This window comes from Enhydra lutris, unplaced genomic scaffold (genome assembly GCF_002288905.1).
Source record: "Enhydra lutris kenyoni isolate GAN:26980312 unplaced genomic scaffold, ASM228890v2 scaffoldscaffold19, whole genome shotgun sequence".
Taxonomy (NCBI): Eukaryota; Metazoa; Chordata; class Mammalia; order Carnivora; family Mustelidae; genus Enhydra; species Enhydra lutris.
The window spans coordinates 3,696,140-3,722,826 of NW_019154103.1; the positions used below are offsets into that span (position 1 = coordinate 3,696,140).

The following is a 26,687-nucleotide window of genomic DNA, read 5'->3' on the forward strand; positions in this document are numbered from 1 at the left end:
CCTTGATTTACCTAACCATTTATGAATGTCAGCTCTTACCTGCTTTTCCCTTACCTCCATCTGTTTCCTTTTCTTCTCTGGATTTTTACATTGCCATTTATGTCTTGTCTTTGGCTCGTAGGTAAGTCCACACTGGAAGGCATGTATTCTAGTAGAGTGGCTTAAGACACTGCTTAATTAGCCCTTCTTCTATGGCTGGATGTAGTATGTCAGATTTTGCAGAAGGCTTTGGAGAATAAGTTGTAGAGGAAAATGGTAAAACGAGACCTTTGAAGAAAATTTTAGTGTCATGATTAGCCTTTTCATTAAAAAATAATCCATAATCTTTTCCAGAATTGCTAGTAAAGGCTTTTAACCTTTGTGGTGTGTCTGTCACTCGCTCAAGTACATGGTATATATTTACAGATTCTTCTGTTAAATTATAAGCAGAATCACGAGTTTGGGATTGGGAATAAAGCAGACCACAAGTATATCTATTCCAGCATCTTCTCTTTGCAAGGCCTAAGAACGTGGTGTTCTGTGCTTCTGTTACTAAAGGGAAGGCATTTGGGTGATTACAGGAAGAAACAGCAGGGCAGGGTGGAAGCATGGTTGGTCTGTAAGCCTAGAGACCTTGATTTTATCCCACTGTGACATCTTGCTTGTGTGTGATTTTGAACATATCCCCTACCCTCTTAGGCCTTATTTGGCAATGTGTAAAATGAAAGAGTTAAAAAAGGTGATCCCTTTGGAGTCTTCAATTCCCAAATTCTTGGAAATTATCGTTTACCAGGAGGTAATATGTGGAAGAATATTTTGTAATAATACAAGGAAGGATGTAAAGCAGTTCTTGATTTTCTGTGGTATCAGACAGAGTGGGGGAAGGTTAAGTGAGCTAATCTAGAAGTTGGCATTTGTGTTTTCATATAAGCAAGTCAAATGTTTGGGGGCCACGTTTCGATACAAGCTAAAGAAAGAGCTTATGCTTTGATGATGTAGCTTATGAAGTTAAATTATAAATGTAAGGCACCTAGTTAGTTTCTGGCTCACTGTGGGGCTCAGTAAGGATTTTCCAAAAGAATGAATGAGATATCATCATCGTAATTTATATCACTTATTAAATGCCTGCTGTGCCATGCACTGGAGATCCATTCATGAATAATAGAGACCTGACATCTGCCCTCACAAGGACATGTGTTATTGCCCTTAGTTACACGTGGCGAAAGGAATTTCAGATTTAGTGTTGTATTAAAAACCTTTTACCGGGGCGCCTGGGCGGCTCAGTGGGTTAAGCCGCTGCCTTCTTGCTCACTGATACAAAGTGACACTTTTACTGTTCACTAAAGTCATATCTCCAAAATGGCATGGTTCTAGCAGAGAGATGAATGAAAGATAACGGAAAGCTTAGGAACACACACGTGCACATACACACTGTGCGCACACACACAAATGTATACCTGAATATATTTATATATTTCATTCTTAGACTTTCTGTTACCTTCCATTCATCTCTCTGCTAGAACCACAGTGTTTTGGTATTTGTATCTTTGAAGTCTATTGTTAGTCTGCCAGAGCAAAATACATAACTCTTTCTTTATAGTTTTGTTAGTCAGTTATGGGTAATGATTCTTCTCCATAGATTTGAGAAATATTTTACAACTTAAAAAAAAAGTTGTGCCAGGGTATCTATAGTAATTAATGTATTGATTAATTTAGGGGCAACATGATATCTTTTTAATACTGGCTTCCCATGCAGGAAGGCAATGTATCGTTACATTTATTTCAGTCTTCTTTGATGCCATTCAGGTAGTCTGGCATGTCGTGTTGTACATTATGTGAAAGCATAGGTTCTGAGTCCAGAGCATCTGAGCTCAAATCTAAATCAAGCCTTTTTTTTAGGTTGTATAGCAGTGGGCAGTTTTTTCCCAGTGACTGGAATATAGTGGGTACTCAGTAAATAAATGTTTGTTGACAAGGGAAACAAAGCAAAAATGAACTATTGGGACTTTCTCAAGATAAAAAGCTTCTATACAGAGAAGGAAACAATCAACAAAACTAAAAGCCTACGGAATGGAAGAAGATATTTGCAAATGACATATCTGATAAAGGGTTAGTATCCAAAATATGTAAAGAACTTATCAAACTCAACACCCAAAAAACAAATAACCCGGTTAAGAAATGGTCAGAAGACATGAACAGACACTTTTCCAAAGACATCGAGATGGCCAAAAGACGAATGAAAAGATTCTCAACATCAAAACTATGATGAGATGCTATCTCAGAACAGTCAGAATGGCTAAAATTAACAATGCAAGACACAACAGATGTTGGTGAGGGTGTGGAGCAAGGGGAACCTTCTTATACTGTTGGTGGTGATGCAGACTGCTGCAGCCACTCCAGAAAACAGTATGGAGAATCTTCATAAAGTTAAAAATAGAACTACCCTACAACCCAGCAATTATACTACTAGATATTTACCCAAAGGATACAAAAATACAGATTTGAAGGGGTACATGCACTCCGATGTTTATAGGAGAATTATCAGCAATGGCCAAACTATGGAAAGAGCCCAGATGTCCATCTATGATGAATGGATAAAAAGAGGTGGTATATACATACAATGGAATATTACTTAGCCACCAAAAAGAATGAAATCTTGCCGTTTGTAATGACATGGTCGGAGCTTGAGTGTATTACACTAAGTGAAATCAATCAATCAGAGAAAGACAAATACCATATGATTTCACTCATACGTGGAATTTAAGAAACAAAACAGATGAACATATAGGAGGGGGGAAAAGAGGGAAACAAATCATAAGAGACTCTTAATGACAGAGAACAAACGGGGTTGATGGAGGGAAGTAGGTAGGGGGATGGGCTGTATGGGTGATGGGTATTAAGGAGAGCACTTGTGATGAGCAGTGGGTTTGTGTGTAAGTGATGAACCACTGAATTCTATGCCTGAAACCAATATTGCAGTATCTGTTAACTAACTAGAATTTAATTAAAATTTAAAAAAAATAAATGTTTGAATGAAAGACTTCATTTAAAATTTTTTTTGGTTTTGTTTTTGCTCTTGTGAATCACCATCCAGTGATTGGCATTGTTAGTTTTTTGGATTTTAGCCATCCTAACAGGTGTGTGATGGTATTCTCACTGTTTTAATTTGCAATTCTGTAGTGACAAATGATGCTCAACATCTTTGCACCTGAGTATCTTCTTTGGTAAGGTTTCTGTCCAGATATTTTGCCCATTTTTCAGTTGGGTTGTTTGTTTTCTTATTGTTGAGTTTTAAGGGTTCTTTGTATATTTTGGATACAAGTCTTTATTAGATAAGTGTTTTGAAAATACTTTCTCACTATCTATGGCTTAACTTTTCAGTCTTTTTCACAGCTTCTTTAAAGCAGAAGATTTTGTTTTAATAAAGTTCAACTTACCATTTTTTTCTTTCATGGATCCTGCTTTTATAATCTCCTTTTTTTCATCCCCTAAATTCCCCTCATAAAGAAAGAGAGAGCAATAATATTAGTGAACCATGTAACCTACAAGGAGCATCTTTTACAAAGCACAGCATCAGAGTATGTCTGTAAACTCCCCAATATGAGCAGTTGGGACCAAACCACTGACAGTAACAAGGGGCTCCTAGGAAGAAATGGCTGAAAGATGGAAGGACTACTCCTCCTGGAGGCTGGTAGCCCAGATATTGCCCATGAACACTCGTCCCAAAAAATGGGGGGTACTCCCACAAGGAGCAGAAGGCTTAGAGAGTTGGTTTGAGAACAATAGCCAAAAGTGGAGGGTGCTTCACACATGCTTCAAATGGCAGACAATGAAGGCATACACGAAAAATATGCTCATAAAACAGAGGAGAAACTGCAGCCTAATATTTCAGAATTAGGTAAAAGAAATAAAGAAAACAAAAGCTATGAAAGAACAGCAGGAATCCAAATTAGAAAAACACAGATTAAATGATTGAGCAACAGAGATATGAAAAAGAAAGTTAATAATTCAGAAAAGTAGAAATAAATGCAAAAAAAAATTAAAACAAAAAACCAACCCCAACTGGAAGCACTGTAAGAACGAATAAACAATGCAGAAAGCACTGTAGGGGAAACAGATGTTGGAAAGGAAGAAGAAAAAACAGAAATGAAAAGGAAAATAGAAAATTTGAAAGAAAATCAAGATATGGAATAAGGCAGGGGAGATCTATATATATGAGTCTCTGAAAAAAAATGAAAATGAAAGTTAAGTCAATGAAATAGAACATATATTATCAGATAAATTAAAGAAAACCTTCCTGGGAAAAAGTCTGGAATCTACCTACAGAAAGGGAATATAACATATTGGGAACATTGGCCCAGAACGGACAACATCAATACATATTCTGGTAACCTAATGCCCCTAAAGAAAAAAAAAATCTTTTGGGGGCATCCAGGCAAATAGACCAAGTCATTTTTAAAGGAAAGAAAATCAGACATTGGACCTTGACCGCAAGGCTTTAAGCCAGAGACAATAGAGAAATACATTAGAGATAATCTAGAAAAGAAAGAGTGAAGCAATTTTTCTATATTCAGCCAAACTTACCTTCAAGTATAAAAACCACAAAGAGTTTCAACATGACAGGAATCAGGAAATGAGTTTCCCATGAACCTTCTTGAGAAATTTTCCGATGACGTATATGACTAGAGAAGATTTGATTTAAGGGCTGGTGGTTGGCAGGTGAGACCATGGGTGGCAGTAGCTTTTGTTTAGACCTCTGGCCTAAGTGTTCTTGACCCAAAGACAGCTGTGGGAATTAGCTCTCTTATCCCTCAGTTGGAATACCATTTCTCTTCTGCTCAGATGTTGGTCTGGACTCTAGCTGTTTGAGTTGTGATGGTTTCATATCCCTTCTTTTGGGAAGCCACACACCATTACATGTGTAACTGGTGTGGCCTCTTCTCTATCCAAAGGATATCTATTATCAGATATCTTTCTAGTATCAACAGGTGGAAGTCATGTGTTTCCATTGGGATTCTTCCTGTGTTAAGCACAGAAAAGCTATTTCAGCCTTGTTTCAGCAATTTTATTACATAAGCAATAAAAGGCAATTTATTGGCTTATGTAAGTGGTAGAAATGGCTTTGGCCAAGACTTAATCTGTTGGTGTGATGGTGCTGCAAAAGATCTGATTTCTTTCCATTTTTCCACTCTGTGCTCCAGTGGTGTCATGTCCATTCTTACATGGTACCAAGATGTTATGAGCAACAACCTGGCTGTGTTTCTTCTGACTACCAGTGAGAATGGAGAGAGGGAGAGAAAGAGAAGCTATTTCTAAGCATTGCTTTGGACAAGCTTCTAAGTCACTTGACTACCCCTGACCAATCAAGGTAGCCAGGGTATTTAAGGCTTAGTCATAGTTATATAAATTCATATGTTTTGTTTAGAACTATGTAAATCCCCAAACAGGAGTCAGTAAGGCCCGGGATGCGATAAAGAGGGAATGGATGCTGGGAAGCTATCAACAAAGGGATTTTTTAGATGAATGTTGAATTTTATCAAAATACCATCTTGGCATTTCTTGAGATGATCATGTATTGATTTTTCTTTTCCTGATTATGGCGAGTTATGTAGGTGGATACCCTGATCTTGAATTATGGGGAGAAAACCTACTTAACTATGCCCTGTGGAAGTAACTGAGGTCCTGGGGGAATCAGCTGGTTTCCTTTTTTTCCTTTTTCCAGCTCTGATTCAGACTTCTCTGACTCTCCTCAGCCCTCTGATACTGGTGTCTCCAGAACTCTGTCTTTGGTCTCCTGCTCTTAGTGATGGCGTATTTTTATCCGCCTGTCCTCTCCACTGGTATCTCTGTCTCTGAGCTTCCTACTCATGGATCCTACAGCCTGACAAGCTGGATATCCCAGAGGCATCTCAAACTCTGCATGTCCACCACTTAACTCATGATCCCCCATACTCCTTCTTGACCTCCTGTATTCGTTACAGCCTCACCCAGTCACTCAGACCAAAATCCTTGAACCTCCATTTCTTTCTCTCCCTTGCCCACCTAAGTCTCCGTTGATTCTATGACTATATCTGCCTCTAATTCATCCTCTTATCCGTATCTCCTACCACTGCCTCTAGTGCAGGTGATCATCATCTCTTATGCACACCAGTGGTTCTCCAGCCTTGGCCGCATCCCCATCAGCTGGAGGGTCAGTCAATACATACATTGCCGAGTCCACTCCCAGAGCTTCTGATTCAGCAGGTCTACAGTGGGCCTGAGATTTGCCATTTCTAGTAAGTCCCAGATGATGCCAATGGTTTCAGGACTACATTTTGAGAGCTGTTAGGCTTGATCATCACAGAAGGTTCTCTGTGATCTCTGGCCTTCCAATCCTGACCCCCTTAATCTATGCACTTCAACCAGAGGGATTTGGCTAAATATTAATCCAACATTACTAAACCTTTGTCACCTTTCTCAGCATATCAAGACCATGGCCCCATGACCTGGCTCGTTCTACCCTCTCCAACATCAGTGTTGCCCATCCACAGACGCACTGCTTTTCTTTTACATTCTCATGGTATTCCTAGGGACCTGAAATGTTCCTTACAACAGTCTTCACCTGACTAGTTCCCACTCCTTTATCATTGAGGTCTGCTGTGATCTTCTTAGAAGTTTGCCTGAATTCCCAGATGAAGCTAAATGTGTCTTGCCTGGGTTCCCATAGCTCCCTGCAGGCACTGCTGGCTAATTTCTTACCACCATTATTGAACTGATTGCAGAGCACTGTGCTCTCTGAGGGTATTTTAATGTCTTGAGTACAAAAAGGTGAGAGCCGGAGGCTCGCCCGCCCGAGTGAGCCTGTAGGCGGAGCTTTAGAACAAGTATAAAAGGGAGCTTCTCACCTCCCTTCTTCTGGGCTATGAGAGTGGAATTCAGCCTTTTTTCCAGCCAAAGGAAGAGGAAGATGTGAGGATCCAAGATAGGTGGTGAGTTTCAACTACGTTTTTAAAGAAGTGTACTTTGGCTAAGTCAAAAGTAACCTTTAGGGATTTAATTTGTGTGTGTGTGCGCGCTTTGGAGTTTAAAAAAATTTTTTTTTCCTCCATCAGTGGACACATTTGTTCCTTACCCCTCTCTAAATCTCTGGGTTTCTGGGGGAAAGGAGAGTGCTGCGGTAGGCTTCCTTCCTTTGCCCAGCCGCACCCCTGTGAAAAGGCCGTTTCCGCCCTTCTAGTGCTCCCTTGTCCTTGTCTCTAGATTGTAAAAATATTTTGGAAAAGAAGAAACAAGATGGCGGGAGCTATCCCGTGACTTTTGATGTAAGCCCCTGTGGAACCAGAGGGCCGGGGCATGAGAGAGACTTGGCTGCCACTGGCTGCAATCTTAGAGTAGGGGTCTCAGGGCTCTTGGGATACAATCTCAGGTGACTGTCTTGCTTGCTGGCTTTCTGATGATTGTGTTGCGGTTTTAATTGTGTAGTGTCTCATTTCAGTCTTAACATTTTTAGGATATGAATTGTACTTTCTATGAATAACTGTTTAGAAATAATTGTTTATACCAAATAGGTCAAGCTGTATTTCAAAGCGGGCTTTTGGGGGCGCCTGGGTGGCTCAGTTGGTTAAGCGTCTGCCTTCAACTCAGGTCATGATCCCGGAGTCCTGGGACTGAGCCCCGCATCAGGCTCCCTGCTCGGCAGGGAGTCTGCTTCTCCCTCTACCTGTTGCTCCCCATGCTTGTGCTCGCTCTCTCTCTCTCACTCTTGTACTATCTCAAATAAATAAATAAATAATCTAAAAAAACCCACACACACACACAGAAGGGGCTTTTGCATTTTACAAGAGACTTCTCATGAATTAATTTTAAGTTTGATTTATTTACTTATTTGACAGTGAGAGAGAGCACAAGCAGGGGGAGCCGCAGGGAGAGGGAGAAGCAGACTCCCCACTGAGAAGGGAGTCTGACCAAGGGCTGGGCTCCATCCAGGACCTTGATATCATGACCTGAGCTGAAGACAGATGCTTAACCAACTGTGCCACCCAGGAGCCCCTGAGTTACTTAATTTTAAATGGGATTTTTTTTTTAAATTTGAGAATTTGCTTGACACTGATTCTTTAATGCCAATGTCCATGTGATCCATGGACTCAGGGACTCATGGTTGCATTTTATGCCAGTGTGAGTGGCCCTGACACACTAGAGTCGGGAAAGCACATGTGGCTGAATATTTGATGCAATACTAGGTGTGGTGAAAAAAATAGAGTTATTTCAGGGTCACCGGGGCCACAGTGTGAGATTGTCCTGTAGCTGAGCAGGGGAGACGTTTTGCTATTGGCTCTTTAAGGCAACTCTAACTTATCAGTGATAAAATTTAGGACAGGGGCAGTGTGGATAATTGAAATCCACGGGAAATCTCAAAACTCATTTTTAGCAGATGGTTTCTGTTCCCTTGCCCATCCAATCTGTTTACCAGAACTGCTGGCCATGTAGCAGAATTGACTGATTTGAATATCATCCCCCTTTACTTTCTCTTGCCTTCATTTTATGTTCACGAAAAGACACGCAGCAGCCTGGAAAAGCATCAGAAATGCTTGGGTTTTTCCGCAATCTGGATAACTGCCTCCTGAATAATTAGAGATCAACTGTGCTTAGTTCGTCGTCTGTTACACAATGTAATTGTAGATGCTTGAAGCCGTTGGGCAGTTTTATTATCCGTAATATCCCTACTAAAAGTGCGTTGAGGCATGTCACCTTTTGCGATTGCCTTTAAATTCCTCTGCTTTCCAAGTCAAACTCTGGGTTTGACCTTTGGCATGTGGAAATGGTGTTACGTTTATACATATTCAACCTGGTGATACCGGCAGAATTGTTACATTTATGAACGGTGATGCCTTGATTTTTGGACTGCATGTATAATGGAAAGCCTTTTTGACATAATCATAATATGAGTGCAGCTGGGTTTTTGTTTTCCTCCAAAGCTGATTTTCTGTAGGGCTTCCTTGTGCTCACCTTCTTTGGGTACTCACCCATTTCGTGGATTATATATATTTTTTAAATATTTTATTTATTTATTTGAGAGAACAAGATAGCCAGAAAGAGAATGGGATGGAGTGGGGTGGGCGGGTGGGGTGCAGGCAGAGGAGAAGCAGGCTCCCTGCTGAGCAGGGGGCCTGATGGGGGCTCGCGGGGCTTGATCTCAGGACCCTGGGATCATGACCTAAGCTGAAAGCAGACATTTAACCCACTGAGCCACCCAGGCGTCCCTCGTGGATTATATTCTTGACCATTTTTTTTCTTTTTTTTTTAACATCTAATTGGTATCAGGCAGAGTTCTTTTCCCATGGCTATAGATGAAGTGAGTATATCATTTAAATAATTTCCTTCATCTGATTTATGTGGGTGGTGTGGACGCTGTCTCCATTAGACTATGCTGATCACATTTTCTGTGTTAAGATCTGATGGCATCCAGGCATCTCGGTGTTGATTTTTTTTTTTTTTTAACCACCTCCTTGCTAACCTGAGGATTGCCTTGATGGCCTCTATCCTTTCTCACTGCAGTGTTTCCAGCTTTTCTGCTTAGTGGAGGGTAGCAGTGGTACCTGTTGAGAAAGAGCAGCCTTGTTGACGCCGGTGACTGGGGAATGGAGGGGAAGGCATCTGTTGGGGGCGTTGTAAGACACAGCGCCAAGAAGCCCATTATTGTCTCCTCTTGGGCACAAAGCCGTGTCTCCCTCTTTGACTGACAACTGTGTTGGCTATGGCATAGGCTGTACATACTGAGCTCCCCACTTCATTTGCCCTATGCTCAGTGTTCTTCAGCCAGAGCTTTCATTTATCATATTAAAAGCTTGACTTAGTTTCTTTGCATAGCATCTTAAGACTTTTCTAGAACAAATCAAAATGTAAGTGAATATATAAGAGCATGGCCTTCTGAGTAAGGTGGTCTGGGCTTAAATCTCAACTCTAGCCCCTTGGGTGAGGTGTCAAACTGTGATGGAGCTTCAAGTCCTTTTCTTTTCTTTTCTTTTCTTTTTTTCTTGATTTTTTTTTTTTTTTTTTAATTTTAGAGAGGAAGTGCAAGCTTAAGGGAGGGACAGAAGGAAACTCCCAAGCAGACTGTGCACTGAGCGCAGAGCCCAGTGGGGCTCAATCTAACGACCTATGAGATTAGGACCTGAGCTAGAAGAAAGAGTTGGACACTTAATTGACTGTGTCCCCCAGGCACCCCAGAGGTTGAAGTTCTTTAGCTGTTAAGGAAGTGAGGTTGCTGTGACCATGACATGAGCTGCTGCTTGGGGGGTTCATAAGCCCCTTCATAATGAGGCAAGGAGCAGTTATTTTGAGCAAGGACCCCTGAGTCCCAGACCACTTCTCTAGGGTTTCATTTTACTGAGTTTCAAGGAAATTATATCCATATTCTGAGACATTTTACCAAATAAATATAGTAGGAAAGAAATACATATGTATAGGTTCTTTGTCTAGTGGTTACTGCTCAGTTAATGTTAATTCAAAAATAGAAAAGACTTCCAATAAAATGAAATATATGATAAATTTTTCTGCAGTTTGAAGATAAACAACAAATGAGAAAAAATAATTCAGTAAACACCTATGTAGTCACAACTCACTGCTTAAAAAAAGAAAAAAAAAAAAAAGACCATGAACAGTAGTTGAAGCCCCTGGTAATTCCTTCCCTACATAAATCCCCTTTTCCTTTCCACCAATGGGACTCTGGCCTTAACTGGGAATTTATAAGCTTTTCTCTGTACTGATACAATATTCCTAAACTATAGTTAATTATTTTGGTATTTATCTTTGAGAGAGAGAGCATGAATGGGGCAGGGAGGGACAGAGGGAGAGGGAGAAGCAGACCCCCCGCTGAGCAGAGAGTCAGATTTGGGGCGAGCGGCTTGTTCCCAGAACCCTGAGATCATGACCTGAGCCAAAGGCAGAAGCTTAACAGACTGAGCCACCCACGTCCCCTATATTCAGTATTCTAAATAATTTAAAACTTTAAGTAGTGTTCTAAGGTATGTATTTTTCTAAATATTTTTTTGAGGTTTATGAGATTGATCCATTTTGAAGGGTAGCTCTTAATTGATATATTTTCATAGTATAATATCCAATATATGGATATTCATCAAAGTAATATTTTTTCTGGTGATAGATGCTAATGGGTTATGGATTAGGCTGTCTCCATTTTTTTGTTAAAAATTTGCTCCAAATATTTTTGTAAATGCCTCCTTATATCCCACAGAGAAACCCACAGAAATCACATAGGAATTGGATTGTAGGATACATGCCTTTTCATCTTTATTAGGAATCCCCAAAGTACTTTTCAAAGTGGCTGAAGCAATTTACACACTCAACAGCAATGTATGAGTTCCTATGGGTCAACCTTTTGGCCCATGAAACTGTTTAACTTCTTAATTCTACCATTTTTTGCTTTTATTAAATAGGTATGACATCTCATTGTAATTGAAACTTATTTTCCTGATTACTAGAGATTGAGCATCTTTTCGTGCTTATATTTCCTTCTCCTGAAGTTTTTTGTTTTTTTTTCCCTCCCCTGTTGCTCAACTTTCTTCTTGGCTGTCTTTTCAAGGATTGTTTTTAGACGTTTTTGTTATGTTCTGGTTACTAATATGTGATTATTTCCTGAATTTTAGATCTTCTGTCTCTTGGGCTCTCCTTTTTTTCCTTTTTATTGGAGGGTTTTTTTGCTTTTTGCTTTAGTCTTTTGGTGAATAGAAGTTTTAAATTTCAAAGTCAATCTCTTCTGTGGTTGTATATTTTGACGAGTAGTTATCTGTGTGTTTGTATTTGTGAAGAAAGATCATGCTTCCAAATGAATGTACTATATTAATAGAACATAAGAGAGCACAAAACAAAGTCGGTAGATCTGTCATCCACTGTGAGTATTTGATGACTGGGAATAATCTTCCATGTATCTGCTTGTAATAGGCTTCAATTTCTTTGTGATACTCATTTAAAGGTACTGGTTTGGGGAAATCATCAAATGTGAGGGATTGTATCTTTCTCTTGCCTAAGTGATCTTATGATTTTGGAAAGGGGCGTTTAGGTGGGTTTTGGTGATTTCACAAGGTAAGCACTCAGTTGACATTTATTGAATAAATTAATAAAGTAATTGAGTTTGCTGTTGTCAACAGACATGTTTGCTCAGAATAGACCATTGGTTCTGAACCCTAGTTGCACCTGTGATTTAAAAATGCTGATGCCTGGGCCCCATTGTTAGAGATTCTGATTCTTGTGGTTTGAAAGGGGACTGGGGCATGGATACATTTAATAAGTCCCAGGTACTTGGAACAGGAAGCACAGGCTGAGAATGTCTAGATGAGAGAATTGGCGGCAGGGGGTGAGGGGAGGGTTAGAACCACCTAATGGGCACTAAAAGGTCTGGGGCAACTGAGTTGACAGGAGGTGCTCTAGGGTGGCCAGAAACAAAGCTAGGGGAGGGCTGGAGGCTGGTGGGAGGGCAGAGCCTGCTGCCAGGGTCCCAAGGCTGACAAAGAGACAGAAGGAAGCCTGCTAGATAGGCTGAGGGCAGGGGGCCTCCGAGTACAGACCACGACAAGGCAGGGACGTGCAGCCTCATGGTCAGTGCTGGTGCCTTTTGGACTGAAAGGCAGGGCCCTATTGAAAAGGCAAAAAAGTAAGGGCTTCCAGGTGGCTCAGTTGGTTAAGCATCTGGCTCACTTCCTGTTCAGGTTGTGATCTCAGCATTGTGGGTTAGAACCCAGCATAGGGCTCTGTGCTCAGCAGGGAGTCTGCTTGGGATTCTCTCCCTGCCTCCGCCGCCATCGACCACCCCTTCCCCCCAACACCCCCCCACACCTGGTTGTATGTTCACGCTCTGGCTCACTCTCTCAATTTAAAAAAAAAAGGGGGGGGGGCAAAGTCAAACACAGCTTTTGCTTGCTCAGAGGAATAAAGAAAGTTGAATTTTTGGCTTGGGAACAGAGGGTGGACAGGGGATACCTGGAGAGAACTGAGTACTAATGTCAGAGCCAACAGGGCAGCAGGCAGAGTTGATTGAGGTATTTAAAAATAGTTACTCCTGAGCCCACAGCTGATGGCTTTAGTGATGGACATGATCTTTACCACAGCATCACCCCTCCCCACTTGCCCTGAGCTATGCCTGTGTGTACACGTGTGTGAATGTTCTCTGTGGCTGCTGGTGGGGAGGGAGGGATTCCAAATATGAAGTTCCCGAAGTGGGGAAGATTCAGACTTGGAGCTTGTTTTCTGGAAGGCGGAAGCCTGCCACAGTTGCCCAGACACTGACGTAGACCCACACCTTCCTTTCTACTTCTTAGTCCTAGTGGTAGCTCTGTTAGTGGCAGTGCCGGTGACCAGGATCTGAGCAGGGATTGCTGGGTCCTGGAGAATCTGTTCTGCTAAATCAGAATGAAGTCCAGCACCTCAGGGTAGAAATGGGGTCAGGATTCTCTAAGTTCTAGAACCTAATGGTAGAACATTCCCTGGGTGTGCTGGGAGGGAGAAAAATCAAGCCTTGGTTCCAGACTCTGTTCCTGAAAACCCATGTGATTTTAGGCAGTTGAATTCAGTTCCAGATGCTGGGGATAAAATGGTAAGGAGGACTGATGTTATGTCCTCAGGAAACTGGGTCTTGCCAAGGACAAGGCTACTTAAATGAGTAATAGTCAGTAATAATGCAGTAGAGAAGGGCGCTGAGGAGAGCCACGAGGGGTGTCTAGGTGCATCCGGGCTCAGACAGCCTCCGAGGGTGGGGACACGTGAGCAGCTGCTGGAGCGGGGTGTAAGCTATGCTGGGTAGATGGGGTAGCAATGGCTCTTCCTGACTTCTCGCTTCCTTCCTGTTTGAAGGAAGCTCGAAAACTCCAAGCCCAGGCTGTCTAACAAAATTCCTGAAGTTGGAAATACCTTGAGGGGTGGTGTTCCCCAGCAGGGAGCGTGGTGCAGTGACAGGCAAATTAGCCTGAACTTCCTGGTCTTTCTGGGTGACGTGTTTCATTGGCCTGACCTGTGTCAGGTTTTCATCTTGGACTTTCCTCTCCACTTAAATGAGGCCAAGCTGTGTGAGTTTTTTGGGTCATTGTATCCTTGTTCGTTGTGACATTTTCTCCCACTTGATTTCATTGCTCTAGTTCCTACTCATAGCACTATCTGTTTTGTTTCTGCTAAATCTGTTCTTCTCTGTCCAGAAAGTAGACAAACCAAATGTTTGATTTCCATGACCCTCCCAAGTCCCAAATGGGATCCTGTTAATTTTCCTCAGAAACCTACAGTGTGGTTGGTGCCTACAAGAAAGAAAGGAGCGGGGGTGGGGGAGGAGATGGTGTATACCTTCCAAGATGCTCTAAGGGACTGACCCGTCTTCCCAGTCTTTACTTTCTCTGCCATTGTATCTTTGCGCTTTTGCCTCTGTGCCTTGGCTTCTGTTGTTTCGTATGTCTGGAATTTGTTCTCCCAAGCCAGTCTTGTTCTTCATGACCTGTTTGCCTTAATGGAGCCTTCCTTGATCTCCCCACCTTGAAAACCAGAAGTACTCTCTCCTTTCTGCCATCTTTAAAGTTTGAGGGACCGTACCTATCAACCAGAATTCTACATCTCATTAAAATATCAAAGGCGAGTGATAGGCATTTGTAGACCACAGAAGACTCCATAAGTTTGCTGCTCATAGACCGTTTTCATCCAGAATGTAAAGATACAGTCTTAGTTGCACACTCAGGGACCTGTATTGCTAGCTTGAGATTAAAGGGAAGGTATTTACACCAGAGAATCAGCAAATGCTACAAAATAGATTTTTTTTTTTCCTAGAACGTCAACTCCCCTGAATGTGCATTGGTTACCCTGCTGCTTGTGTATGTATGTTACCCTGTATACAGATTTGTACACACGAATGTTTGACATTGAATATGAGATAGTTAAGACTGTACTTCCAGTCAGCAATCCTTCCTCATTGGACTGTTGGGGAACGACGTTTGGTCAGAATGGCTAGGAAGTGTGTCTCTTCACGTTCTTGTCCCATCCTCCTCTCCCTGTGGGTACCAGAATTAGGTTATCTCTGACCCTATCCTTTCCTTGCTTCTGTGACCTTGGCAAAGGTCTTCACTTCCTGGAATCAGAGCTCATACACTAATTGGAAATCTGTGCCTCTGCAGTTGCTCCGAGTTCACTCTTTGAAGTAGGAATCTTGGTTTGGTTACAGAGACTTCAGTAAATGGTTTCCTGTTCATGTTCATAAATACTCTTTCATAGATTGATGACAGGCAGGCAGTAGGCTCCTGTGTCAGAAACAGAGCTCTGCAGCCAGCAGCTGCTCTGAATAGAAAGATGCAGGTTGGGCTCTGTTGGTCACTGTCTCATGCCTGCCCTCAGAGCTGGCAAGGAGAAGTGCTTCCATTTTGTTAAGATCGTTGACCTCTCTTGGACATGGAAGCCCAGGTCCGATGAATGGGAGTGCAGCCTAAGAAGGAAAAGGGAAGCCAAGAGACAGGAAGCTAAGTGTAGGTCAGGACTAAAGGAGCTGGTAAATGGAGGCCCTGAGCTGGGTGGTGGAGGTAGAGAAGTGGGCTTGGGAGGAAGTGGGTAGAGATGGGAGAGGCAGGGTGCTTGGAGAAGGTCAAGCAAACTTGTAGTGGGGTGTCCTGAGCTCTGCCTCCAGTGGCAGCTTCCTGCTGAACTAGATCAGGCAGAGGTTCAAAGGCTGGCTGCAGACAGCCGACTCTTAAGGTTGTGGAAGACAGTTGGAGGGTCTTTGCTGTTGAGCAGGAAAAGGGTGTGTTCTAGGTCAGGTGTCATTTTGAAAATTCCACACTGGCACTCAGTGGCCATTGCCTCTCTCCTGCTAAGGTCACTCCTGTGAAAGCGCCAAGCACAGCCCCTGGGAGAGAGCAGGAGGCTGGAGGAGTGTTCACAGGATTGTCACATGTCCTCCTGGCAAAGTTTAAAAAGGCCTATGTAACTACCACCCGTGGCTTCCTTAGATTTCCCTCCTCCTTGCAGTGAAGTGAGGCCACGTGACTAGCTCCAGCCAATGGGCTTAGGGAAAGTACTGTGTGTAACTTTCAGGCAGAGGTTTTAAGAATCCATGCCTGAGTCTCCTGTGACTTTCCCCTTGACCTTGTCTTGGCCTGGACTTCTACTTGGAGCCATAGTGAATTTCGTATGAATAAAAAAAGTCTTTATGTTATTAGGCCACTGAGATTTGGGGTCTCTTTGATACCACAGTATAACTGAGCCTATTCTAAATCAGAGCTCAAATAATGAAATGGATCTTGAATTAAGTGAGAAAATACATGTTAAGCTCCTACTACAGTATCTAACCCATGATAGGACTTTTTCACCATCTTCTCAACTCTGGGTCTGTTCCCTCATTAGTGCAAAATTAAAAAGTTAAATTTACATCCCAAAATTAAAAGAAAATTACACGAAAAATTTTACCACATACCAATGAGATAATAAACTTCAGGGGTTTTTTCCTTCCCCCTTCTTCTGAATTGTGATCAGAAGTGATTCAGAAGGTATTTCTCCTCCCGTCAGAGCTCTTCTTCCTCCTCTTTCAAAACTTCAGTCCCTAGGAAGCTAACATACAGAACTCACTCGATTAGTTCCAACAAAATCATCTTTTCTAAAGACATAAAATGCATAACAAAAAATGATGATAGTTGAAGAGCTTTAACAGTGTTGTCAACAACATAAGGACTTTACTTCTTAATTACTACAAATTAGTTATTATTTCCTTACATAAAGGGAAAATAGAATTGACTTCCTTTTTAATGTTGATAATAAAGACCCATAAATGCTGCTTTTCAGGGCTTTTATCCCAAGAGACCTATGTAAAAAGTGACTTGACCTGTGCCCTGTCTAAATTCAGTTACAGCTAAAATATAAGAAGATCCTCTGGGCCTTAATGAGTAGGAGACAATAATGAAAATTATTTTAAGAGAATCCAGCCATTTGTGTGTCAATAGTCATTACACTATTTCATAGGGTCTGTTCTAGAGAGATTTCATCAGGAACGTATTGTGAGCTGTCAGTCTCTCTCTCTCTCTCTCTCTCTCTCACACACACACACACACACACACACACACAGTACTTCTCTAAGTACTTGGTACACATCTTGGTTATTTACAAACTTGGATAGAAATGTGTTGGTTAAGAGTGAACTGTTTTTTGGGCAGTCTGTGCCCTTCTAATAGGGATCCTTCCCTGTCCCTTAGCCTTCCAAAGTGAGTCACTTTTTATTTTACTCCTTTTAAACTTTGTATTACATATTTCATTGATTTTTTTTTTTTTCCTGCTTTTTCCTGCCCCTGGGTGACCCCTTTGGGAGCCAGTTTTGCTGGAGAAAACCTGTAGCCTTGTTGTAGGGGAACTTAGGTGTGTGGGTGCCATGAACCCAAGAGAGATCACAAGGACAGTGAAAGTCTACCCTAGATAATCAGTCGACTTGATCTTCCTATATCAAATTGGTTTTACTTCTTAATTATTAAGTTTTTAGTAAAATCCTGGCAGTTAAATTGCCTTTGAAGGACCATGTCTGTTTCAGAAATAAACACTGTGTCCGAGTGGAGCTCTGGTGCTAGATGCTGAGTCCCAGTGACCCAGGAGGCCTCATATCCCTGGTTTTTCAGTGGAGTCATTCTTTGGCCTGTGTGTATATGCTGGGTGCTGGTATCAGCAGTAACACTTTGCAGGGTACTGTTGTGTGGCTTTGAGCTGTTTGCTGGCGGGGTTGGTGAGAGGCCCAAGCCCCCGGCATGATTGCTTCACACAGAGCAGCCGGGGTTGAGGGATCCTGGAATATCAGCAATTCAGTCCTGTTTTGGAGAAGATTCACACCACGCCCACCAGGAATTAAGCATGGAGAAAAGGGAAGCAAGGAGAAAGGGAAATTCTTAGTTTTCAGAATTAGAATTCAAAGAAAGTTCTGCTGTTGTTAACTGACAAAAGCATCCTCTGGCCCTTGATTCCCTGAGTTACCTGCAGTCCTGTGACCTTGTATGCTTGCTGAAGGTGTTCCCTCTGACTGACAGGGGCCCAACCAGTCTGTAGAATGCAGGACGAGCTTCCAAGCCATGGCAAAATGATGGCTTCCTCTTGGATGAAAACAAAATTGGGTCTGTGGAGGTGAGGTCAAGACCCTTAATACAGTTACCTAGAAAGAGTCACTTGGAGAAATCCAAGCAAAGTTACTAAAAAGACTGGCTCTATGCTTGGAGCAGAAGGCAGTTAGATGGTGTTGGCCGCTCAACACCTAAGCTCCTTCCTGGACTGAGTCGTGGGGCACCGTTTGCCTCTTGCGGTCATGGGATGGGCTTCCCCCAAGGAAGGGCAATTCCAATGAGTTTATTCATGGTAAACATGGGTAAGAATAATCTGTCTGCCTTGTATGAGAGCCTGGACATAAGAAAACTAAGAAGTAAGTAGAGGAACAGCTCTTCAAATGTTATAGCTTTCACATTTGAGAAAAACATCTCCTCGAGATTTTAATTAGCAATAATCGCGCCTCGGATAAACCTCATTGGCTACGATACTGCCACTGTGCAAAGCTTCCTCGAGATTTTAGAGTAAGAACTGTCTTGCTTGGTGCTGAGCACATAGTAGGTGTGCGGAAAGTAATCGTCAGTTTTCTCTGGTAAAGCAGTACTTGCTTATTATAAAGATCCACGTACTTAGAGTAAAAACAACCTGAAATCCACTCCTTGGCGTTTGAGGGTATCCTCCGGGACATTTTCAATGGCTATAAATGTAGGTATTCTTAAACAAAACCAGGATTATACTGTGTATGTTTTATAAACTGTCTCCGTGTTAGTAAGTGGGATCCTTGTCTGCAGTGTCTACAAAGGAGTATCCTGTAATATTCTAAGGAAGAACTTGCCAGTGCTTGGAGTCGGACTTGACACACCTAACGTGCTGTTGCTTATTTAGCAGGTCTCTTCTGCGGAGGTGCGCATTGGGCCCATGAGACTGACGCAGGATCCAATTCAGGTAGGCCTCTGTTACTCGTGGGACTCTGTGTTTGGAGCATGCGGTTATAGGAGCACCCTCAGAAGGGCTCTTTCAATCCCACAGCAGGTAGCCAGCCTCGCCCCTGCAGACACACCTATGTGTACATAAATACTGCATACATATGCCTCTGCGTAAATGCTTGTTGCTATTAATGCCATACTTGATGAACCCAGTCATTTCCTCGAGGACTTGGACATCATCCTGTCGTGAGCGTAAATAGAGTTGGTAGGGCCCGTGGTGGCTTGGGAGGGAGAGCAACTGTTCCACCAAAAAACCAGTCTGTTCCACACCCTGCGGCAGCTGGAAAGGGAAAGAAGGCGTGTGTGGCAGATGGCCAGGCATTTGCCACGAGCTGCAGTTGGACATGAATCTTGGCTCTTCCAGCCAGGTAGCAAAGCTGTGTGATCTTGGTTATATTGCTCGATCTCTTGACCCAGTGCCCTGTCCATGAAGTAGAGCTAATTCCCCTCTCTCATGGGGAATGAGTTCAGTGAAGTTGTATTGAGTGGCCAGAAGACTACTTGGCAGTAGACCATCCCAGTAAATGACAACCATTGTTGGCTGGGTTGAAAAGATGACAAGAGGCTCCCCTTCCTTGTCCTCCGTGACTTGAACCAGGCAGTGGTCTAGACTCTGTAACACGGAGGGAGCTGGCTCTAGGAAGAGAAGGCCGGGTGCCTCTGGCCCTCGCCCCATGGTAATAATGGCAGCAACTTGACACCTGTCCTCCCTACAGCCTTCAGCATCCCGTGGCCCCTTGAGAGAAACATGCATGGAGGGGTTTGTACCCTTTTAAGTAGAAAGTGCTTATTGTTGAATCCCCATCTGCTTTCACATCTTCCTGATGGACCTAAAGAAATGAGACTTTTCCCTATTAAAAAAAAAAAAAAAAAGTAGCTTCTTAACACCTGGAAGCATGTCTTGTACTTGGAAAAGTGAATATGCCAAAAAAAAAAAAAAAAAGTAAGCAAACCAAACATGTAGTTGAAAGTGAAAAACCAAACAAGGAAATGTACTGTTTGGTTTATGAGCAAATGGAAAAGAAAATGTTTTATTGTTGCTTAGGAAAGGAAATACAAATCTAGGGAAAGGAAAAAAACAAAAGGAAGAAATTTAAGCTTGGGAAAATTTGATGAAAACAAATTTAGGCGTAAAGAGAGAAAAAAGAATTTACTAAAATAAACATAAGCCCCAACTATTTGTATAGAATACAAACAAGTGGAAAATTCCAGTGATCATTCCGGGAGCATGTACTTTGTTCTCCATTTTGAATAAAAGCAATGACAAAGGATCTAATAATAGTGTTTATTCCCAAAGCAATTTCCTGAATATTTCTTGAGATTCGTGGAGTTTTAGATCAATTAGTTTAATTTACTTTAATTTTTGCCCTGTGCTGCACTGGAAATTAATGATCATGATAAGGCTGTCTCATTCCTTTAGAAAATGTAATTTGTCTAATCATAAAGTATTTCAAATATTCATAAAGGTACATGGGTAGCGCCATACCACTTTGATCAAATATTAGCAGTATATTTTTTCTGTTTGAAGTTTTTTTTTTTTAAAGAAACAAAAATTACTCTTAATTATCCTTCTGTCCCCCCCCACCACCCCGAAATCCTCTCATCCCTAGAAGTAACCACTACTTGGAAATTTATTATGCTGGGTGTTTGTATATTTACTCTACATATGTATGTGTCCATTCATAATAACTGCTTTGCTTTGGGGTATTTTTAAGCTTTATTTGAAAGGCATCAGGCTACAGGCATCCTTAGGAAATTTTTCTTTTTTCACCGTCATTTGCTGTCCTATGTAAGAGTCTGTTCCCTAATGTAAGGTCACAAAGATACACTCCTCTGTTTTCTTCGAGGACTTTTAGCTCCTACATTTAGCTCTGTGGTCCAGTTTGAGTTAATGTTTGTATATGGTGTGAGATAGGGCTTCATTGTTTTACACGTGGATGTTGAGCTGTCGTAGCACCATTTGTTTCCCCATATTCTTTCCCCCATTGAATTGTCTTGGCATATTTCTCAAAAGTCAACTGGCCATAATTGTTAAGGTTTATCTCTAGATTTTCAGTTCTCTTCCGTTGGTGTAAATATGTCTGTCCTATTCAGTATGACACTATCCTGATTGCTGTGCTGCAAAGTGTGAATCCCCTAAGTGACTGCAGTAAGTCTATAAATTGATTTTGCAAGTATTACTGTGTTCACATTTTGGTCTCCCGATTTGTTAATCCGGAGATTTTTACCTTTCTTTCAATTTTCTTCTTTCAATAATGTTTTATAGTATTTATTGTATGTTTTGGATGTTTGGTTATTTTTCCTAAAATATTTTATTCTTTTTGATTCTGTGGCTAATGGAATTATTTCCTTAATTTATTATTGGGTTATTCATTGTAGTATATAGAAATACAATTTATTTTTATTTATCTTGTATCTTGGAACCTTGCTGATCAGGCTCTTGTATTAGCTCTCAGACTTCTTTGTGGATTCTTTAGAACTATCTACAAGGTCATGCCATTAATTCTTCCTTTCCAATTTGAATACCTTTTTATTTCATTTTACTTGTCTGGTTGTTTTGCTAGAAACCCCAAAACAATGATGTATGTAGTTTTTTAAGAGATTTCTATATGTCCTCTCAAAATGTGTTGTTAATGTTATGTACTCCTATAAGCAATATGAGTTGTGGTTACTCCAAATCCTTGGTAATAATTGGTGTTTCAGTCTTTTAATTTTAGCTGTTTATCTTATGGTGAATTAAATTTGCATTCCTCCATGATTAATAATGTTGAGCACTTTATTGACTTACTGCCATTCTTTTATCTTTTGTGAATGTTTGGTTAAATCTTTTTATTTTTAATTGGATTGACTTTTAAAACATTACCAAATTGTAATTCTTCATATACTCTTATCCCAAGTCCTTTGTCAGATTTTGGGAGTATTTTCTTCCAATCTGGTTCTTCTGTAAATTTTCTTAACTTTGGTTTTGAGCAAAATTTAATTTTGATGTGACCTAATTAATCATTTCTGAAGATTCTTCCTTGTTGTATTCTCAGAACCATTATTCCCAGGTTGAAGATAATTTCTTTTTTTTTTTCCCTAGAAACTACTGTTTAACAATTAATTTTAGATCTATAATCAACCTCAAGTTCATTTTGCTGTATGGAATGAAAAGGACATGAAATCTCATTTTTTATCTTCCTATTGAGGCCTACTTGTTCTAGCTTCACTTGTTGAAAAGACTGTATCATCCTCCATTCAATTTGATACCTTTGTTACTGTTTCTTTTTTTTTTTTTTAAGATTTTATTTATTTATTTGACAGATAGAGATCACAAGTAGACAGAGAGGCAGGCAGAGAGAGAGAGGAGGAAACAGGCTCTCCGTGGAGCAGAGAGCCCGATGTGGGGCTCGATCCCAGGACCCTGAGATCATGACCTGAGCCAAAGGCAGAGGCTTAACCCACTGAGTCACCCAGGCGCCCCTGTTACTGTTTCTTTATTGCAACTTGTTTGGGCAATAATGGAACCAATTTTGAAATTAATAAACAACAAAAAAGCTTTTATAGATATATCTCTATTTGAATAGGAGATTCTATATACATGAATTAATTCAACCTTACTAATTATGCTGTTCAAACTATATCTTATTTTTGACCAATTTTTTTCAGTTTTCTATGACAATGATGGTGTTGTCAGTATCAGCTAATACTTGATGATGTTTGACTCTGGTGTTACTATGTGTCCTTCATTATTATATATTCCTGGTGACCATCACTTTTATTATGAGATGTCTTTTTGAACTTTTGCCTCACATCGTTTAATCTGTTGGTAATGTTGCTACACGAGCTTTTCTTGGTTAACTTTCTTCTGATATGTTTTTGCTGTTCATTTTCAGTTTTTCTTTATAACTTTATATTAAATATGCATACTGTAAGCAGCACATAGCTTTTATTTTTCCCTAATCTATTCTGATTTTTTTGCTTCTAATGAGTTAATTCATTCTGTTTACATCGAGTGTGATTAATGATACAATTAGTTTTACATTTTCTATCTTCTTAACCAGAAATCTTTATATTTCTGCTTTCTGTCAAATTGGCAATTTTCAGAATTTTTGGTTTTAAAAATAGGTTGTGTTTCTTTCTTTCTTTTTTTGGTGGCCAACCTTCAGTAATTTTTTAATATGCATACTTGCCAGTCAAATTTTGTGACAGAGATACTGTATTCAGTCCTATCAATTGTGATCTAGTCTTTGGTAGGATTTAAATTCCCACTGAGAGCTCTACTCCATTACTGAAAAAACAGTTGTCTATAATTTTGTATTTATTTTTAGTTTGTATGCGTAAGCTAGGAGATAACAGACACGGTGAGATCATCACCCAGTGCAAGAGCTGGAATGTTTCTAGTGCTACTATGTACCCTGCCTGATTCCTATCACATGAGTTTGGCCCCAGATGATGCCATTACTCCTTGGTCATATTGAAACGTGGTTTCATTGGTCCATCCAGAAACAATGGACAGAGCACCTGTGTGTTCAAGGCTGCAGTAATAGGTGCTAGAAAGGAAGAGAGACTGCACAGGGCTCTCTGACCAGCCAGAGTTCTGCTCAGTCACTTCTATTATTTGTAACGCTCCAACTTAAGGGACCGTGACACCAATTTAAGTGTTTTTGTGCTTACTAATACTGTAACTGTTCTTACAAAAATCCTACTATGTCCTAGAGCCTTTGTATTTGTGTTTTGTTTTCCCCCTGACCTGGAAAAAATGCCCTTCGTGGGTGCAGTGGCATGCTGAAAATGTTAATGAGCTACATCCACCAGAGTGCTCAGGGCTTGCAAGGTGCTTGTTGATAAGAACACTTGAGGATAGGGTTGCTTTTGAGGGTTCATCTCTAAGTTCACTCAGGGAAACTTCCGCCCATGTCAGGACATGGAACATGGGGCTCTGCCCGCCCTCAGTGAGCTGGCAGGAGCAGTGTGAGAAGTAGAATGGGGGGGTGGGAGGATGTTGGAGAAAAGTACTGCATGGTGTCATAGAGGACCTCTCTCCTGGGGGAGTGGCTGTGACTCACAGTAAAAGCCCTATTTTCCAGTGTTGGCAAGAAAATTAAAAGTAGGGGAAATGTTATGAGGCAAAAGATTAATATCAACATTTCAAAATGATATGGCCTTTTCTTCATCAATGCCTCGAAGGTTTTTACTTGTTGAGTGTGTAGAATTGACGTGTTTCTGCCTAGAGCGCTGTCCTCCCCTCTCCTCCCACTCCAGCTGGGCTTTTCAACTGGATTTGCAAGTGATACTCAGAGCTGTGGCCTAAGCTTTTCCTACCAAGGCAGTACTTAGCTTTTAAAATTTTTTTCTTCCATATGATACGGATACAGATTGTCTGGAACTGTTAAATACTGGAGCTCATGTGGCCTCATGGGGAGCTATCCTTACATATCCCATCCTGTCTGTCCTTAACTGTGCTGCCAAGTCCTAGCTTCTGCCTAGCCCAGCCAGTTCCATGAAATTACAGAGTTGGTAGGAATTTTGGCCCCATATTTTAGGGAGTAAAAACAAAAAATAAACTAACAAGATTACACAGGCTGTGGAGTCAGGCTGACCTCAGTTCAAATATTGATAGTTGTGGGGCTGTAGGCCATTCTCTTATCCATTCTAACCCTTTGTTTCCAGATTTACAAATTGGTGGTAATTCACACCTCTAAGAATTGTTAAAGGGTTATTGAATAAGATCTGTGTTTAAAGTACTTTTAACATAATGGCTGGGCCTTAAATTCTCGTCAAACTGTACCTGTAACTAGCATCACTTTTCTAGGGCCATTTAAGAAAAGCTTTCATACCATTTGTTCCTACCGAATCCTCCCCCTCCCCCAGACTGACAATGGTGTAGGGTATGGATACAACTAAAATAATCTATCCATGTAATCTATTCCAGGAGCTGCTTGTTAGCAAGATTTGCTTAATGCCAAACCAAGTATTTTGAAAATCGATGCATAATAGTAGATGTTGGGAATGCATGCAGAGATGTGTAGAGGCATTCTTACTGATAAAGAATAGTGATAAGGAATGTTTATGTTCTTCCGGCTGAGGAGAAGTTGTATTACTTCATGTTTTTCATACTTTAGCCTTCACCAGAGAACTTACATTCTAATTTGACTCGCCAAGACTGAGGATTGCTCTCCTCAAAGGTGCTTGTCAGCATTGGTTGATGAAACTTATCAAAGGAATTGGTTGTATTTGCTGGATTTCCAGCAAAGCAGGGGAACAGCCACGGGAGCCATGGCAAGCTCACAGAAGGAGGACTTGGGAGATGGGAGTCTGGCTCTGCTGCTGGATGGGTGGGTGATGGGTCACCCCCAGAGGAGTCCAGAGAGTCCTAGCCTTTGTTCTTGTCATTGCCCCTGGTATACCCCCACCCTACTGACCTGTGGTGTGTGTTATCTCTCTGCACTTGATTCTCTTAGCCCTGCCCAGGGTCAGCCCTTACTTCCTCATTCTAGTTAGAATGGAGAGATGAGTAAAACACCGTGGCTCTAACGAGGTGTAGGCAGTCCTCTCTCTGCAGGAAGAGAGAGGACTTGCGTGGAGTTCGGAGTCTTGGTAGTTACATTTGAAAAGCAGTAGAGGTAGCCCTAGCTTTGTACAGTTTTAATATGTGCAGATTTCAGAGTTAAGAGAAATCCTACCAGATCCCCACAGCATGTTTTAGATTGCAATTACATTGGTGTTCTCATTGAGCAATTGCAGTAAATACGTATTCAGTTGCTAACACGGGAGTCCACACACCACTGTGGTATTGACAGATGTGTAGCCCCATCAGTCACCAATCACATTCCCTTTCTTAAAGTCTTCGTGATTGGTACTTGCCTACCTGTTCTTCCACTCAAGCACAGAAACCAAGTGAATAGCTGTTGCCATCCGGTGTCCCACATGGCATTGTACGCAGATAGAGCATCAAAAGAAGAAAGTGGCCAACAGAGATGAAAGTGCATCAAAGAAATGCACATTCATAATGCCAGAGGGAAGTTGAAGTTGACTGTAAATGAGGTTTGAGGAGGGTGGGCTGACCGTGGGGATGTTGACACTGTCGCATGGAGGTGTTCTAGATCTGCGGCCACAGCGAGGTCAGCTTGCAGTGATGAGCGGCATCTGTGAGGAAGGTGGTTGTGGTGAAAAGAGTGAGATGTCACAGAGAAAGTAAAACTGTATGTTAATTGAACTCAAGGGGGATATTTCATGGCATGGAAAGTGGGGAGGACAAAATATTGGATAAGACCCTGGAGCTGACCCAGGTTTAGGGCTTTATAATACACCACGGCATAGAAGAGAGGCTTACACACTGCATCCTCAATTTATCCGATTTGGAGAAGGCACACACTGTTGAAACTACACTGAGTTCTTTTTAAAAAGAAAATGTTTTAATTTACAGCATCCTGAAAAAAACGTTTTACTTTATTTCACACAGTTATAACTGACACAAAGTTTTCATGTTTGGAAAAAAATTTCTAAGGTCCTAGGGCAGTCATTTTTACCATTGTTTAAGATTACCTGTTTGTGGTGGTTTTTAGTGTCTGACCCTACTACGTGATGCAAGGATTGCCTATACTTGTGTTTTGATTCTGGACAGGACGCAGACCTAGGTCTGTCCTAGAAGGAAGGTGTGGCCTCATTGTCCCAGGCTCATTGTCTCCAGATCAGATTTTCTGCTCTTTCGAT

At 41.3% G+C, this 26,687-nt stretch overlaps 1 protein-coding gene across 6 annotated transcripts in view; it reads left to right on the forward strand.

Annotated features, from left to right (window-relative positions):
• The window catches only part of LOC111148266 (phosphodiesterase 8B), a 238,791-nt gene that overhangs the window by 87,101 nt on the left and 125,003 nt on the right, over window positions 1-26,687 (forward strand). For 4 of the 6 annotated variants that reach the window (XM_022504725.1, XM_022504729.1, XM_022504728.1 and 1 more), the window contains exon 2: window positions 18,892-18,951. The exons of 1 other annotated variant lie outside the window; for it this stretch is intronic. In XM_022504725.1, the coding sequence (XP_022360433.1) occupies window positions 18,892-18,951 (60 nt within the window). The remainder of the gene's footprint in view (window positions 1-18,891; window positions 18,952-26,687) is intronic. One more of the 6 variants, XM_022504726.1, reaches the window with a different exon arrangement.